At 37.1% G+C, this 18,281-nt stretch overlaps 1 protein-coding gene across 5 annotated transcripts in view; it reads right to left on the reverse strand.

Annotated features, from left to right (window-relative positions):
- Positions 1-17,835, reverse strand: part of LOC137947926 (protein STRUBBELIG-RECEPTOR FAMILY 3-like) — a 31,833-nt gene extending 13,998 nt beyond the window's left edge. Inside the window, exons 1-18 of one of the 5 annotated variants that reach the window (XM_068793784.1) lie at positions 17,730-17,835; positions 17,547-17,624; positions 16,811-16,960; positions 16,443-16,572; positions 16,288-16,359; positions 16,036-16,101; positions 15,812-15,883; positions 15,649-15,720; positions 15,507-15,578; positions 15,365-15,430; positions 10,602-10,667; positions 10,253-10,377; positions 9,959-10,075; positions 9,585-9,883; positions 1,572-1,846; positions 1,114-1,252; positions 896-1,032; positions 661-817 (exon numbers count right to left, since the gene is read on the reverse strand). In XM_068793784.1, coding sequence (XP_068649885.1) covers positions 661-817; positions 896-1,032; positions 1,114-1,252; positions 1,572-1,846; positions 9,585-9,883; positions 9,959-10,075; positions 10,253-10,377; positions 10,602-10,667; positions 15,365-15,430; positions 15,507-15,578; positions 15,649-15,720; positions 15,812-15,883; positions 16,036-16,101; positions 16,288-16,359; positions 16,443-16,572; positions 16,811-16,913 — 1,968 coding nt within the window. In that variant the 5' untranslated portion in view covers positions 16,914-16,960; positions 17,547-17,624; positions 17,730-17,835. Of the gene's footprint in view, positions 1-660; positions 818-895; positions 1,033-1,113; positions 1,253-1,571; positions 1,847-9,584; positions 9,884-9,958; positions 10,378-10,601; positions 10,668-15,364; positions 15,431-15,506; positions 15,579-15,648; positions 15,721-15,811; positions 15,884-16,035; positions 16,102-16,287; positions 16,360-16,442; positions 16,573-16,810; positions 16,961-17,414; positions 17,504-17,546; positions 17,625-17,729 lie in introns of those variants that run through there. The other 4 variants (XM_068793782.1, XM_068793780.1, XM_068793783.1 and 1 more) reach the window with 4 other exon arrangements.
- Positions 17,836-18,281: the final 446 nt, after the last annotated feature.

Raw genomic sequence — 18,281 nt, forward strand, 5'->3', positions numbered from 1 at the left:
CCTAATTTTAAACCTTTCCCTCAGTTCAGTTAAAGAAAGTTGCTAATTTTCCTCTCCAATCTCATGTTCTTTCAAGTTTAGGTTGGATTAGCAAATCCCAGGTCAGAAATACAGCAATTTGTTCTAGGTCAGAGTCCAGCACCAAAGCAAACTTGCTAGATTTTAGTTTTCCTACAGATCTCAAGTGCAAACTTGGTCTTTAGGTTATATTTCGAATCCATGTCAACATGACTACCAAATGAAAGACACGATAATACGATCAAATTATTAAGACACCTCAAAAGGCTCTTACAAAATCTAAATTCTCTTCACCTACGTTAGAAAGAAATCTCCTTACCTCTGATTATGGCCCAAAAAATGTTAACAGTTAGAAAGATCTTCAAGAGATTTCTCAAAAAAAAGGAACTTCAAGAGAAGCTCTCTCAAATAGAAAGCCAGCAGCCATTAGATTGACTGTTGACACATCATTTAACGATTACCAAAAGTACACAAGTAGCCTAGCACACAAACATGGCACATCTACCATTTTCATAGCAGTAAGATACATAATAAATTAGAAAAAACTGCAAAAAGCCACTCTAATTGAACACTTCTTTGATAGTGAATAGTACACTCCTGAATGTATGGATTTTGAAAAGACAGAAGCAAAATGTAACTCACCTGCACACACAATGAAATGATGTCTGCAAACTTTGATATAGATTTCAAAGTATAGGTCCCAGCAAGACAAGGATCAACCATCTTTTGTAAAGATGTAAAGTCATGTAGCTGGTGCCTTGCCCATTCCACTAGGGACTGTTCTCCCCTAGGCCTCAAACTAGTAAAGAGAATGAAGATAGGTAAATCAGCCAATGAATTGTAACCCATGCATAAGTAGTGAGGTCAGATTCCTAACCTATCATAGGGTTTTCGCCCTGTAAGGAGTTCAAGCATCACAACCCCAAAGCTGTACACATCACTTTGAGATGTGTATGTGTCTGACTGAATGGATTGGGGGTCACAGTAACTCAGAGTCCGTAAGTGGCCAGACAACTGTATATAAGAGCAGTAATCAGTATATATAAGTGAGGAGAGAGGAGGGAGAGAGAGATGGAGAGGACAGAAGCATGGTACCTGATTAACAGAACCTGTTGCTATCAGTGGAGCCAAGCCGCAGTCTGAGACATGGGCAAGAAGCTCATTGTCAAGCAAAACATTGGCAGACTTGAGGTTGCCATGTACAACATGTGGTTCACATACTTCATGCAGATACCTGTAACAAAAAGAAAGATGTCTTAATTGACGATTTCCGTCTTTCATTTGAGAGATTCGCTGTAGTAAGGAACTTCGCTACAATACATTAGAAATAAATTTCCATTATTTTTCCTTCTCTTTTTATTTTCTTTTGAAAAGACAATCGTACTCCTCCTTTTAAAATGTAAAGGTAAATCAAGAATTTTAGTCTTCCTTTTGTTGGAGAACCAAATAAGGAACTCACTACTTCATTTAATCAGTCAAATCATTTTCCTCTTTCCCTTTCTCTTTAGGGTTTTGATAGGAAAAAAGCAATGAGGACAAAGAGAAACACTTACTCCAGAGCTCTTGCGATTCCAAGAGCCATCAAGATGCGACTATTCCAAGATAGTTTCTTATTGAACTCAGGATCATCAAAGTGGATGGCTTCATAAAGGGTTCCATTGCTGCAGTATTCATATACAAGCAGCCGTTGTCCATGCTCCATGCAATATCCCTCTAACTTAACTATATTCTGGTGCTGAAGCTTACCTATGGCAGAGACAAGGTCCAGAAAAGCTTCATCTGATTGAAGGACAAGAGATGAAACATCTAGTTTCTTAACTGCCAATACCTGTATGCAACATTCCAGTAGGAGAATAGTCAATTGCAGATAAGGAGATAATTTCCATGCGATTGGTAAAGTTTCATTAGGAAAGTCTCTAAATGACTCCCTAGATAACTGAATGATTTAGTGAACCATTGGGTAAAAGATTAAAATTATGATTGTTATCCATTTTAATCAATTAGTTCACATTAATGACTGATCAAATGCCCAATGTTTCCCAAATTAGAAGTACTTCTAGCTGATTATATCTTTATCTTTATGCCAACATGCTTCACTAATTCTCACCATAGAATTTTCACATTACTTATTTACAAGAAATTGTAGCACAAACATGCATGAATGGTAGTCTTGTTCGTATGACAAACTGATAACAGGTTCGCAAAAAGAATAGTATGGCCTTGTTGAATTAGGTAAAGAAGGGTATTTTGGTAATTTTATATTTGTCAGATTGTCCCTCTAGCATAGTAGTAAGCTCAGATGTGTATAGGAGCTTTATATTCTAATTTTCATTAAATTTTGAAGTGTATATAGGGAGAAATAGAAGTTGTAGTGTAGAGAGACATTTTTGCACATTTCTCCTCGATTTCCATTAAGTGAATTATTAATAGAGAGAGGTTGACCGCCAGTCCTCATTGAAGTGCATATAGACTGCCTCACACTTCTCTCATCTTCTTCTCTCTCTACTCCATCTCTCAATTTAACATGGTAACAAAGCATTAAGATTTGATTGTTGAGTGTTTCACATAGAATTTCTCTTCTCCCTAAGTCTATGATCTCCCCAAAAACGAGTTCTTCCAATTTCCTACCAATTAGACTTAAAGGTTAGACTTTTCTTTTTCTCTCCATATCATAACCTAAGGGTTGATGGCTTATGCTACCTATTGAGTAATTTTATGACGTTTTTGTGCCCCTAGAGAGTTGTACATTGGCATTTCTCCATATTTTTGTCTGTGCCCATGCGCAAATCTATACCTGTGCTTACATCATCTCCAGAATTGCAGATGTCAACATATTTGATACTTGATTTGGGAATTTGTTGATCTGAGGCTTTTTATAAACCAATTTAGGAATTGCATGGTTAATTGAAATTCAACAGTCATAATTGTAACTATTGTGGACCCCACTTATATGTGTAGGCAAGCATTGTACCCCATTGGTGTTTGTTAAAATTTCCGTGAGAACTTGTCAACTTCTATTCTTGTGTGTTTGGCTGGTAGCAGTTGTTATTTACGGGAGATTTAGAAGTCACTACTCCTATGCGGGAATCAGGTAATTTGATGGTAAAGATACTATTCAGATCACTACAAAAAAGTTGAATGGGAAGAATTATTTGACCTGGTCAACATCCATCCACCTTACCCTATGAATAATGACCAGAAAGTAAAGGTCAATCAAGTTAGGACTTGGTTTGTGAATAGCATAGAACCCAGGTTCAAAAATCAAGCGATGGACTATAAGACAACAATGGAGATATGGACTTTTCTCGAGTCTATCTATGATCAAATAAGCAATATCTCCAAGGTATGCAAGATTCTTCAGCTTAAAAAGAGGGACAAAACTGTTCCTGATTATTTTACTAAATAGTAGGGTATATTGCATGAAATAAGTGTTTACCACCCTTTTACATAAACGAAAAAAAAAAACTTTGAAACAAGAAGGGCATATTCATGTGGGTAAGTTTTTAGATGGATTCCATTTCAAAAAAAAAAAAAAAATTGGATGGATTAGGTCCCGAATGTGATGCAATTCAGGCCCAACTATTGGTTAATGACGATGTGCCCACAGTGAAGAAGGCATTTAACAGAGTAGTTTGGCTTGAGATGGCAGTTGTTCCACCAAGTAGCAAGAATAACATGGGATCAAAGGTCACTGCCCTTACTCCATAGTTGGCACAAAGTCAGTCGGTAAAAGTGGTGTGAGTGTGGGTCTTTGGTCCCACTTAATCGACTAGTCTTTTCGGGTTGTATTGACTAGGTATCTGACTAAGAACCCTAAAGTTAAGCGAGCCTGGGCGAGAGTAATCCTAGGATGGGTGACCTCTTGGGAAGTTGTTAGGCGTTTGACATGGTATCAGATCTGGGCACCATGTTCCGCGTTCAAATCCCGCGGGGAGTGGGAACGGTGGGTGTCAGAGTTAGGTGGTTCCGGTCCACCTGGGTTAGGTTCCGTCCGCCCCTGGTCCACTGATGGGTTAGGTACTTGGCTTTCCGCACCTTAAACGACTAGTCTGTTGGGTGCAGATGGTTTGGTACTTGGCATTTGATACTCCACCCCGTGTTCGAATCCCCGAGGGGACTTTGGTTTGTTTGGATTTGGTTTGGTCTTTGGATTTGATTTGGTCTTTGCATTAGGTACTTGGCATTTGATACTCCACCCCGTGTTCGAATCCCGGAGGGAACTTTGGTTTGGTCTTTGGATTTGATTTGGTCTTTGCATTTGGCGGGGTGGGTGTAAGTGTGGGTCCTTGGTCCCACTTAATCGACTAGTCTTTTCGGGTTATATTGGCTAGGTATCTGACTAAGAACTCTGAAGTTAAGCGAGCCTAGGCGAGAGTAATCCTAGGATGGGTGACCTCCTGGGAAGTTGCTAGGCGTTTGACAAGTGGCAGGTTTGTTCCTTGTGGGCAAAGAATGATTCTTTGATATATGTTGGGATAAGTTTGGTAAGGTTGTTGGGCCAATTCGAGTTTTCCAGAAAGTAGTGCAACTCCATCCAGCCATCCTATAGGAACCAAGTGATTTGAATGAACTTCAACCATTAGATAGAGGATGGTAAAATTGACCTCATCTATTATATCTATAAAACTGAATGATCCAATAGCCACAGTCACAACAACCATGACCAGTTCAAGTATGTCTACTTTCCATGCATCCCCTACCCCTTCATAGGTGGTTGATTCTGGTGCATCCACTCACATGTCAGGTATATCCTCCATGTTTACTGTCTTTAATCAATTCTTTGTTTAGCCATGTTACTCTTGTTGATGGTTCTGCTTCACCTGTTAGAAGAATAAGGAAGATTCAACCTCCTCCTATCAGCCAAATTACTCGGTCTTTAAATTATTCTGTAACCTTTTTCTTTCTACTAATTATGTGTTTCAGGACCTCCACACGAGGAGGACAATTGGTTTAGGGCATGAGAAAGATGGGCTTTACCACTTGGAGGGTTCACCATTGCAATCTTTTTAAGCATTTCATGCAAATGTTTCACCCTTCTAGTAGCACTTATAGCTAAGACATCCCTCACCAACCAAGTTACAATAGATGAATCGAATTAATGAAATAAAGAAGATTGAGAGAGAAGAAAAAGTATTGCTCTATAGATTCAACTCTCATACAACTGATCTCACCAACAGCTCAGACCAACAACGTTATCTCTTTTGTCAGTTAGCCTAACAAAAGCTAGCGCATACTTGTCCCAAATACCAACTCTTTGTTGCCCAACCAATCGCCATCTCACATGCCAATCAAGAGTCACATGTTGTGTCACTCACCCATCAACCCTTCAGGTTCTCCCCCTCACACAAGAGATGTTTCATTGGACACTTGGCAATTTCATTGTACACCTACAGAAACTGAAGGGCCCCAGCTATTACCCTTTTAACCCAGACAACACTCAAACCACCTGCAACAATCCACCATCGCATACCCATTTCTAGAATGGAAGACTTCCAACCTTCACCTACTCACCCAGCCATCCACCACAACCACATTCTGATTCAGAATCGACTATTCCCACCAAAAACCGAGCATCCACCCAAAGGACAGTAGTAGCCGCTTACTCAAACTATCTAGAAGATGCATCCCCCACTCTCCTTGCAACAATCCAAAGGAAAAGGGATGCAGAGAAGACTTCTTCGTAGGGAACCCAACAACTCCACCATTACCCAATTGACGATAGGCCAAATTCTCTTCCTACTGCCTAGAGAAAGATCTTGTTGAAGAGCAGGTATGGAAGAGTTTTACATGACTATCAAAGCAAGAAGTCTCATAGAGCCAGAATTAATATGGTAGAGTCTTACAAGAGTCTTACAGGAGTCTCACAGAAGAATCTCAGTTAAAGGTGTCTTTGTTATGTTAATCTTTTATTTAAGTTCAGTTGTTCAGTAGTTCGATTGTTTTAGGACTTATCTTTTAGTGTTTAACTTCGGGTGTAATTGGGACAAGGGTAATTTAATTGTAATTGGATTCTACTTATTTCCTCTATTATAAATAGGGGCTCATTGTACTCAAATCACATGGAAGTTTTTCTCTTTTCCAGAAATTCAACATGGTATCAGAGCGGGTAATGTAAGTTGATTCGGTTAACCCATAGAGATAATGTCATCATTTTCTGGTTTATCATTTCCAACATTTTAAATTCGTATTCTACCTTTTTTCTTCCTTTCTTGTTCCAGTACTCGCTGTTTCTTTAGCATTCGCACCTTCACACGAAGTTTACATATTGCAAATTATATATTGACAAAAAGATCTTTAGGTCTACTTTCCAACACAAAAAAAAAATTGGCAATCAGATTTTTCTACAAAGAGAAATCGATATTTGAAGCAACAAAGGTCAAGCAACGAGAGAAGTTCGAGCAACAACAGAAAGCTACAATTTTTTAGCCATTTTATGCCATCAAAAGGAGACTTTATATGGAGATTTATACATCAAAAGAAAGATTTATAAGTCTATTTTCTACCCGATCAAACCAATTCTCAATCAGAGTTTTCTAGAGGGAGATATCAATTTCGAGAGGGTTAATGGTCATTTTGGCTAAAGAGGAAAGAGTACTCAATTTGGCCACATTGCACAATCCGAAATCTATCAGATTATTTCTCTCAAAAGAAGTATATTTCATAAATGAATATTATACTTTAATTAAAGATGTCGAAGTCTAGTCTCAGATTCATCAACGTTCATGTCAATCTGATCTATAAAGAAGGATATATTCTCATTGAAGTCAGAAAGGGGCTATGCTACAGAAAAGAAACAAATCAAGTGGTCGTGACAGATTCAAGAATGAAGTTTTTTATGTTAGGGTATCAAATTAAAGTTCTTTGAGTCTAGTTTATTCAATAACAAACCATTTGTCATTCTGAGTTATATTTTTAGATATATCAATATCAAAAGTACTAAAGATCAGTTTTGCCAAAAATCTCTCTTTTTTCCTACTTTCTCTCCTATTACATCTCTATTTATTGATGTGAATTGAGTTTCTTTTGCTCCGAGAGTCCTAGTTTTTTATAAAAACAACTTCTAGTCAAAGAGTTTTGGTCAGATTTAATCACTCCATGATATGCTCGTTCAAGGTATGCATCTTGCTTCGATGTTGTTTTCAAATTTTTTGTTTTTGTTATTTGGTTGTGTATCTTCCGTATTGTCATCTCTAAAAGTTATGCTCACCCCCGAGAAATTTCTTTCAGTTTATACTTGGTCCAACTTGTTTGTTATGTTTGCAGTTCTACCATTATAGTTTCTCCTGTTTTTCTAAAAAAAATGAAGAAGGTGACATTCAAGATTTGTTTGGAAGTATGAGTGTTGCATTGTCACCTCCTTCCGGTTAAAGTTGTTTTCCTCTTGTATTTCTTTAGTTTATCACCTTATGTTTTTATCACTTCAGAGCAATGCCTAGATCCACTACCTAAAAAGTATAGCAGTTTGCCCAACATCTAGCTTGAGTCAAATCTTTTATTCTTCACCCAAGTGGTGATTTGTGTTTGAGCTATCGTTAAGAAGTAAGTAATCTCTTTGTTGTGCCCTAAAGTTGGGCCGTTTTTCTGCCTTTAAAATTGAGAGGAGTGTGTCTCAGACTATGACCATTTTGACTAGTGTATGGAACTTTGTCGTATGGCTAAAAGTGATTTTCTTCTCCCATATTGTGTTTTGTCTACGTTGGGTCTCTATGTCATTTTTATCCCCAGTTTGATAGGAAGAAATAGAAGAAGTAAAAGAAAGAAATATTTTGTTCAAAAGGAGAAAACAAAAGATCAAGTTTTTTCATTTAAGAAGCTATTTTTAGGCAACAGAAAATTAAAGACCAAGAATTTTTTCCTTCCAAGCTGAAGTCATAAACTCCAACTTGAGGGGGGGGTTGAAGAGCAAGTATGGAAGAATTTTACATTACTCTTAGAGCAAGATGTCTTACAAAGCCAAAATTAATATGCTAGAGTCTTACTGGAGTCTCACAAAAGGAGGTCTCAAAGAAAAGTCTTAGTTAAAGGTGTTTTAGTTATGTTAATCTTCTATTTATGTTCAGTTATTCAATTGTTCTAAGACTTATTTTTTAGTGTTTAACTTTAGGTGTAACTGGAACAAGGGTAGTTTAATTGTAATTGGATTCTACTTGTTCTTTCTATTATAAATAGAGGCTCATTGTTCTCAAATTACATCAAGTCAGTGAAGTTTCTCTTTTCTAGAAATTCAACAAAAGATCAAGTTTTTTTATTTAAGAAGATATTTTTAGGCAACAGAAAATTAAAGACCAAGAATTTTTTCCTTCCAAGCGGAAGTCATAAACTCCAACTTGAGGGAGGGGGTGTTGAAGAGCAAGTATAGAAGAATTTTACATGACTCTTATAGCAAGAAGTCTTACAAAGCCAAAATTAATATGCTAAGAGCAAGAAGTCTTACAAAGCCAAAATTAATATGTTAGAGTCTTACAAGAGTCTCACTGGAGTCTCATATGCTAGAGTCTTACAACTTTCATCTCCTTTCTATCTTTCTTCTCCTTTCTATCTTTCTTCTCCTTTCTATCTTTTTTCTTCTCTCTCTCTCTCTAGTCCTTGGTCTCTCAACTTAACAACCCTAACCAAAAATAAAACACAGAAAATTTGGCCAAGATGCTCAAGTGCCAAAAAGATCGAATTTACACATCAAGTACTCTATTAGGAGTAGAAAAGAAAGACCATATCCCACTCAGACCATGGTTTCATGACTCGGTACAATTCCTAACCATAACAACAAATAAGTTAATCAATTATTAAGTAATTTTTATCAATATACAAAATACCAAAAAAAAATTTGCATTAAGCAGTTTCACCGACCACACTCCATTAAGCACATTGGACAAGAGCATCCAATAAATGGTTAAACACATTAATCAAGAATAACAACTTTTTGTAAGTTGAAAAAATTTAAATTGTATTAAAACCTTAATAGCAACTTCTTCATTTACTTCATGTATTCACACACATTATTAAATGTGAAATACTACAATACAAATTACAATATAGATAATACTATACAACACATAAAAAGATGTATTCACACAATCATTCATTACAAATGAATTAAACTACAAACTAAGTAATACATTGTGTGCATTAAATAATGTTTTGAACAATATTTTTTGAAAAAAAAATATTAGCACCGACTTCGAGTCAGTTCGAGACTCGAAGTAGGAGCCAAGAACCAGCCCAGGTCAGACCCTGAACCACACAATTCTTTAAATACAGAGCGAGTCAGGTACATGATGCGGGTATGGCCCTTGGAACCGACCCGGTCAAGTAACAACCCGAGTCGTGAATCGACTCGAGGAGTCATACAACCATGATTCAGACTGAAGAAACCGAAAACAAGGTGTTAACCAAAGCATAAAATTATCACTTCAAGTCTAGGCCCTCATAAAGGTTGAGTCCACTCCAAGCACATATTGTCAGGTTTTTGGCTCAGATGCAATAAAACCAGCAAATAGAGTAGACTCTTTCCAGATCAGACAAATAATCATAGAGACAGTTTGCTCTCAAACAGCGAACAAGCTTACCTTCCCACCAGGAAGTTCTGCCCGGTAAACATTTCCCAGCATTCCTCCTCCAATAAGATTCTCTGGCCTAAAACTATTTGTATATTGCTGAAGAGCTGCAACAGTAAAAACCTCCACAGAAGAAGGTAGCTTTAGCTTCTTTGGTGATCTTGGCCGCACAATCGGGTTTACAACAACTTTTTCAACAGGTGGAGGCATTAAAATTGCACCCTTTCCAGTCATATCAATTTCATGTTGCTCCTTCGGCTTCTTACCTACGTCCTCTGGAACTACAACCTTTTGATCTACCTCCTCTGGAGCTATTAAAAGGCATCTATCAGTAGAAAAAAAAAAGTAATATTATAGAATAATTAATGTTTTATCAGATAACTTACCTTCTGGTATTCTGCTTGATACTTCTTGAGTCTTTGCTACTTGATTGGATGACTCAGTTTTTGCAATTCGGGGTGGATGAGTTGTATTATCTCGATATGTAGCCTTCTTCATGGGTGCTTTATAAGAATCAAATTCCTGTCGCTTAGTTATCTTGTCATCTTCTGATTTACAGGGGCAACTAACACAAAATGTAACAGAAAGCACACATATTGCACATAATGCAACTCCTACAATTGCACCTCCAACTACTTTTCCAGTAGTCCAAAACCTTTTGGCACTGACAGAATGTGTACCATCTTGAGTGGAAGGAGGTGTTTCTCCTGAAGATGCACCATCAGCAGTTGGAGACGGAGGTGGAAGTCGAGGTGAAGACGAGGGAGATGGTGCAATGCTGGTGTTAAATTGGTTTCCATCTCTCCTGCAAGATAAACAGGAGCTAATTCTTAGGACACTTTTTTCTGACGTTAACCTTATTCAATTTAGGTTTGATTGTTTGCAATTACAGGTTTTTATGAACGCTTCTTTAAGATTACCATGTTCTGACACAAATAAAGGTCCAAGTTTTTTAGAGATGTAAACTAATCAGATATCAGGATCTCGCTGCATCCAAAAGATAGGAAGAAATGATTACGATGTTCTCACTTGAAATTTGGGATTGAATAGAGCTTCACAGGCACAGGTCCAGAAAAAAAGTTATTCTCAATGTTCCTGTGGAATATGAGAAAAAGATGAAGTCAGTGTACAGTCAGTATACAGAACAATTGCAGCATCTGCTATGTTTCAGGTAGGGTTCAAACTTTCATCATATTAAGCATACACTAATTTGCAATTATTTTAGGGGTCCGTTACATGATCCCATTCAATTCCGCTTTTGCATTGCTAAATTAATTGTTAGATCAGCGTTCTTCATGTCTATTACTACAATCGGAAGCCTAATGTAGTACATGCCTCTCTTGTAGAGAAAAAAGCATAAGAAAATGAAGACAGAGGAAGTCATTTAAAATTATTGAAACTCTATTAAAGAAGAAAGGAGAATAGAAAAGAAGAGTATTGAAGACAGTTCGTATGGTGTTTATGTGCCCCTCCAAAAATAAAATTCTTTATGTGGAGCACCTGTCAAGGCAAGATTCTCTTGGCAGACGTGCTTAGAAGAAGAAGTCACCCCTCAATTGACCCCTTGTGCCCATTCTACAACTCTGACGTTGAAACCACAAGCCACATTCTGCGTCAATGCATTTTCTCTTGGAAGGTGTGGACCTCCATTCTTAGTAAGCTTGGGTTACAATTCTGCATGGCGGCTGATCTACTCTCGTTCAGTAAGTTGCTCACTGGTACCCTTCTGCCTAGCCTCGGAAAAATTATGCTCTCGGCTTGTGTTAGTTTCATCCCGTGAGGGCTTTGGAATAAGCGTAATCAAAGACGATTTTATGCAAAAAGTGAATCTGCAGATCGGGTTACGGACCGAGTAGTGGGTCATATATTTTCTTGGCTTCTGACTAAGAAATCCTTATCTTCTTTTTTGGGCACCCCTTTCCGTGAAAATTGGAGAAATTTGGCTATGATGCACTCTTCTTTTTCATGGCCTCCTCTCCGGTCTCCACGTATTCAGAGACAAATGCAGCGGTCCTCTTCATATCGAAGGAGACTCAAAAATAGACCCTACAATCGCTGGTTGTAAGGGACTTGCTCCCTCAAATCTTGTAATTTCTCTTGTTTTATTAATACATCTTTTTCAAAAAAAAAAAAAAAGACAGTACCCAACAAAAGAAAGTTTTAAATATAGTAAGTCAATAATTGGTGAATTCCATCTTAATTAGTTGTTGGAAATTTTTCTTTAGCAAATTGTTTTTTTTTAAGGAAGGAGAATGAATATTCAATAAATTTAGCAAATTTTAGCAAATTGTTTCTGATATAGAAAGACAAAAATTCCATTTTACTACCTAGAGTTTAAATTGTTAAAATTTTAATATAAGTATATATCTATTGTTTTAAATTATTAATAAAATTATTTCAGTTTATAACTAATTAAATTAAATATTTTAATATATTTTAAAAAATTTAAAGATTTTAAAGATTTTATTTTAAATGATAAAAAATATTTTAGTTTATAAATAATTTATTTTAAATTATTACATATTTAGAAAATTAGTTTATAATTAGAGTTAGGGAATTCCTATTGCGGTGGCGAAACTTGTTTCAGCAAGTCCATGGATGTTTTAAAATATTGTTGGATTCTTAGCTTGAGCCCGGTTCTAATCACTAGCTGTTTAGGAAGCCTATCGCTCAACCTTATAAACCATTAACCTTTCTTATCATTTTTCAATGTGACTTTCTCACTCAACACTCCCCTTCACGTCCACACTTACACATAACGAGCCTAAGACGTGGGTACAAACCCTTTAATAGGAAACACAAACTCTTTAATGGAGCCCGCAACATACAAACTCCTACCTTATGAAGCCCACAACACAGAGATAACCTGGGAGCATAAACTGGTCCTTGGCCTACACATACAACTTAATCTTATACCATGTTGGATTTTTTAAGTTGACCCCTGTTCCATCCCAAAATAACTAGCTACTTAGGAGGCATATTGCTCAACCTTATAACCCATTAACTTTTCTTCTCAGTTTTCTATATAAGACTTTTTTCCCTTTGGAAGTGTTATTAAAATTATTCTTATACTTGTTGTTATAAGAGCTTTATTTCTCTTTCTTTGTTAAGAAAAATTTCTCAATGTTTGTTTGACTGGTCCCCTCATCATCGAAGGAGACTCCAAAGTAATCATTGACGAGTGTGCCAAGTCCAAGACTCCTCCCTAGCGTCATTGGGATATCTTTTTAAATGTTTGTAATATCTCTTCCTCCCTAGACTGTATTTGGGCCCATGTGCCTAGGTCCACCAAATCACCTTGCGAATGCTCAAGCTGAACAAGGATCCTCCTTCCAAACCATTAATGTGGTGAGAGGCACCTCCTTCTAGGTTGTATCTCTCTCTCTTCTTGTTTTTTATAAAATTCTCAATTTCATAAACAAAAAAAAAAAAAAAAAAAACTACTGCTAGTTACAAGTTCTCTTTAACCGTCAAAACCAGGAGTTCCCAAGAGTTGAGATAAAAGCGGCTCACTCATTTACATTCCAGTCCTGTCTATCAACTTTATTTTTATAGTTTTGTAGCTGCATTTGCAATCAAAGCTAGTGCCAATCAAGGTTAATACCTAAACAAGTCTCTAGGTTAATACCAAAATCAAGGCCCCTCCTTCTAGGTTGTATCTCTTTCTCTTCTTATTTTTATAAAATTCTCACTTTTCATAAAAAAAAAAATAATAAAAATAAATAAAAATAAAAAATCCTACTACTGGAACTACAAGTTCTCCTTAAACTTCAAAACCAGGAGTTCCCAAGAGTTGAGATAAAAGCGGCTCACTCATTTACATTCCAGTCCTATCTATCAACTTTATTTTTATAGATTTGTAACCATATTTGCAATCAAAACTAGTGCCAATCAAGGTTAATACCTGAACAAGTCTCCAAATCCTAAAAACCAGTATGGACAGTAACCCAAGATGAGATTTCAAAGAGTTTAGCATTCGCATCACAAACAAGTTCATGGAGCCCATGAAGCACTTGCCACAAGCAACAGCAAGTATTTTTGTTAATATATGAGTTGACAATATGAAATTTGGAGATTATGAAGGAGATAATGGAAACTCTAGTCAATAGAAGCACCTTTGTTGTAAGGCCACAAAATCCACACCTAAGTCCACTCCAAGGTAATCCTCCACTAACATATAAGAACTGATGGAAGAATGGAATTAAAGTTGAGGTTATTGAATGTAATGGACATCTTGATGCCAAACCCTACATTGAGTAGGTGACTACGATAGAGCAAATGTTTAAATTCATGGAGCTCAGTTAATAAAACAAGTTGCTTCTGTGGTTTTACAATGGAGGGGATGAATTTGTTGCCTAGTGCCAAGCCTTGAAGAACTACCAAAGCCAATTCTTTGAGCCTAAGAAAACCATTGAGCAAGAGATGAAGAAACTTTCTCCCAAAAGGAGATATGAATTCAATTCAGGCAAGTAAGGAATTGATCGTGTGTTCTCTCCTGGTTGGGTCAGAGGCGAAGACTAGCAAAATTCATCATTTTGTGGTGGGGGTGCTCATAGAAAAGCAGGCATCGCCTTTCGCCAACAAAGAAGTCATCCTTGACGATTTTCCATTCCTTCAAAACCAAGCCGCCTCTCTTCGCCATTTGAAGTACTACCTCTACCTTCCTTTTCTATAGCATACCCACAGCCCACCTTTCCAATCACTAAGAAAAAATCCAATCACATCAAAGGCTGACATCGTTTGGGATTTTTTCAGCTAATGGGAAAAGAGTGCCTGTTTATAACTATTATCAAGCCATATATAAGTGTGAAGTTGGGTCCAGGTCCATCCCAAAATGACTAACCAACTTAGGAAACCTCTTTCCCAACTAATAAACATAAGATCTTTGTACTCACCAATCCATGTGGGACTATTCCTTAACACTTCCCCTCATGTGTGGGACTATTCCTTAACACTTCCCCTCATGTGTAGGCCCTCTTTTGTGGTTCTACAAGTGGATAATTTAGGTGTAAGCCTCTTTTGTGGCTCTACAAGTGGATAGTTTTAGGTGTAAGCCCTTTTTGTGGCTCTACAAGTGGATAGTTTAGGTGCAAGCCTACAAGTGGATAGTTTAGGTGCAAGCCTACATATAAGTACCTACTCTGATACCATGTGAAGTTGGGTCCAAGGTCCATCCCAAAATTATTAGCCAACTTAGAAAACTTCTTTCCCAACTAATGAACTTAAGATCTTTGTACTCACTAATCCATATGGGACTATTCCTTAACAATAAGACTTCACAAATTCACACAAAAAATGAAACCTATTTCCTAGTTACATCAAAGAGTTCTACAAATTGCTAGCTAGACACTACTGGGACAGACCCGAGATCGATGAGTTTTCTTGACATGTAAGTAGTTGGAAAGACCCTATCGATAGAAAAATTAAGTATGCCTACCCTCACTATTGTTTCAAACGTCTTCCCCAGAGCTCAATATGCTGAAGAAAATGGAAAGACCTCATCTTTTAGAGTACCAAAATTCGATTACTACTCTCAAACATCTAATGCACCGTTGCTTCTCTTTTTCTGCTCTCCTCTTCCAACCCTAGATTGCAATTCTACAATAAGTCAATAGGGAATGATTCAGGCATCAGTTGTAACAAAAGTTCTACACCGGCTATGACCTACCTAATACGACCTCCCTCCATTACTAAGGCTTGGGACCATAGATTCAAAAACTAGAAAGAGTATTATCAAATTAAAACATGAAATTTCAAGCAAAGTTAAAAAATTCAGTGTTAAAAGAAAGTACAGTTCTTGTAGTGGAAGATCTTGTAAAACATCCAGGCTTCCTGTCAACTGATTGTTCTGAATATCCCTGGTCAAAAGCAAAGAATGTCAAAACTTGAAATCTGAAGTGCATGGAAAGATAATAACCATTTAAGGCCACGCACAAGGTAGTCAAAGATGAACAACTCCTCAGAGAAGGAGGCAGTCCCCCAGTCAAATTGTTAAAAGCCAAATTTCTGCAACAAATGTATATTAGCAACAAATGCTAAACAAGAACAAGCTGGTAGAAATACAGGAAACTCTTACAGGTTTGTTAAAGAAGTCAACGCCTGGAAAGAATCAGGTAATTCTCCAGTTAAAAGATTGTTGTTGAGTGACCTGGAAAAACAAACTAGTGCATAACCAAAAGAACTAACACTAATAGAAATGGCACCTACAATCACAATCAGAATCATATTCATCCACTTACAAGGCTGTCAAAAGGCTTAAAGCTGATAAAGAGCTAGGAATACTCCCTGTGAACTGATTAGCTGAAAGATAACTGTCGCAAACAACAAAGTAAAATATAACAAATGAAATGATGATAGAAGAATTAAAGTGCAGAAAAACCTACTAAACGTCACTGCTTCATTTTGATGGCAACAATTTCATATACGAAAAGAAAAAGAAGAAGATCAGTATTCTGGAACATACAATTGTTGCACAGTAGCTGGTAGATTAGAAGGAATGCTCCCTCCAATATGATTGTTGCTAAGATCTCTGCCCAGAACAAGAAAAGAAAGTATAAAATAGTACCGACGATTGTTGCTAAGATCTCTACCATAATTACTATTTGATGATTTTATTTCCAAAATCTGTATGTTTTGTCTTAGCATGGTGGAAAAGAAAAAGAAGAAAACATAAAGGAACTAAAAAAGAGTACAGTTTTAAGAAAAATCTACTTACAGTTTTATTAAAGAAGAAAAATTATTTAACTTATCCCCAAGTTGCCCTCCCAAATTGGCGGCGGGAAGGATGCTATCAAACAAACAGATAGATTTTAGATATAACAATTACTGAAAGGAAAAACCAGAGGCTTAAAGTTGAGTCGATGACCATACATAGAGGTAATGTTTGAAAGAGCACAACTAACTCCCTGCCAGTTCTCTGTGCAGGGGTCGCCTCCATTTGGAATCCATCCAGGAAGAGGAGGGGATCCAAGTGCAGTGTACAGGAGGTTTATTGCATAAACTGACCACAATAGAGAAAACGAACATGAAATGCAGTTATGTGGCGTTAAAGGGAGTTCTAGTTTCCAATGTTAGACTTAGATTGAACAAACTAGTTTAACGAGAAGAAGACGGAATAATTTCACAATACTTATATCATAACCTATCCTCCCTGATGGAGCAAATGTTAAGTACTGCAGTAATCAGCATCGCTCATAAGAACATAAAGATAGCCAGAGATACATAAAGTCAAATATTACCATCCTGATCATAGGTATATCCAAGTGAAAATGGCACCGTAGGTATAAGTAACGAGCCCACGAATGCCAATGCAAGGATCTTCAAATTTTGATTTCCCATCATTAGTCTCAACAGCCTACTACTACAAAGAGGGAATTTTGTGCAATATCCTGACGAATGCAGAAAAAAGAACATGTTATACAAATCTCATACCGATACTAACGGTTTGAAGCTTTGCACGAGGCCTCAATTCTATTTCTTGGTTACTAGAAAAGATAAGGCGGTAGAAAATTGGAAAGGGCTTTAGAGCATACGATGGCGAACCACTAAAAAATCGTAATAATGCTTCAAAAAATGCAAACACATTTTCCGCGGCAAAAGAAAAACAATAAAAAAAAAAAAAACTTCGTATAATAACACGAAGTACTTCAAAAGTTAAAAAGCTTTGAGAGAAAGTGGAAATTTTACATATGAATCTAGGCTCATTGACCATATAAGTGAGCTAAAGACACCTAAAAAAACGAAGATTTCTCCAATCTTTCTCACCAAATTCTGAGCTCACAAGAAGTATAAATAACTCATAAAAAACCATCGTATTTGCATCAAATTATACAGAGATCTCACTAGATTTCGCAGTCGAGACATATCATGAATCCGGCATGTTTCTGAGTTCAAGTAAGAGGATCTAAACTGTATAAAGAAGCAACTGAAAAGGGTGGGGTGGGGAAGGAAAAGAAGCAAAAAGAAAAGACCTACCAGGACAAGCTAGAACTAGCAAGTCATGGACGGCACTATCGCAGTCCAGCAAGCGAGGAAGCTTTCAAATCTCCAAAGCTGCAACAACTCAGAGCAGCCAAAAGCATTAAGACGAAGGGTATACATATATTTATATAAAATTACCAAAAAAAAAATGGAACAGAATAATAGTGGGGGATGTACCTACAAAAATAGAGTAAGACAATGCGTCCTCCGATTGACGTGGGCATGAGCTGTTTATGCGGCGGCCCCACAACGGCAGACGTTTACGCCGATCGTACGATCAGAGACCGTCGGCACCCACAGAATCCAGAATACTATGATTCCAAATTCAAATACTCTTTTTCTTCTGGTCTAGGCAAGCTTCCATTCCTCTTATACATATATTATAACCACGTTACTTCCGAAGATGGTAATTTTACAGTTTTACTTGGCTTGCAGAATGGCCAGCGCAGCAATGCAGTGAACTCTAAAAAGCAAGTCAGACTTGTGGTACAACTTGGGAACTTTCGCTCGGAGAACTAATTATGGCCAACTGAGCTGGATGATCAGAATTTGATCAAGACAAATTAGTGTCATCCAAGATCAGATAACAATGGCGTATTTAAGGTTAGCAACTTGGTACATTACATTAATTGGAACGCGGAGTTAGACGTTACATAGCAACTGATCTCAAAATCGTGGGCGAAGTGCGGCTTGAAGGTAGTTGGTAAATGAGAAATGGTGGGTGTGTGT

The sequence above is a fragment of the Aristolochia californica genome, unplaced genomic scaffold (genome assembly GCF_029961685.1).
Source record: "Aristolochia californica isolate CCGP_79_NKW_82.1479 unplaced genomic scaffold, dmAriCali1.0.hap1 SCAF_13, whole genome shotgun sequence".
NCBI classification, from domain to species: Eukaryota; Viridiplantae; Streptophyta; class Magnoliopsida; order Piperales; family Aristolochiaceae; genus Aristolochia; species Aristolochia californica.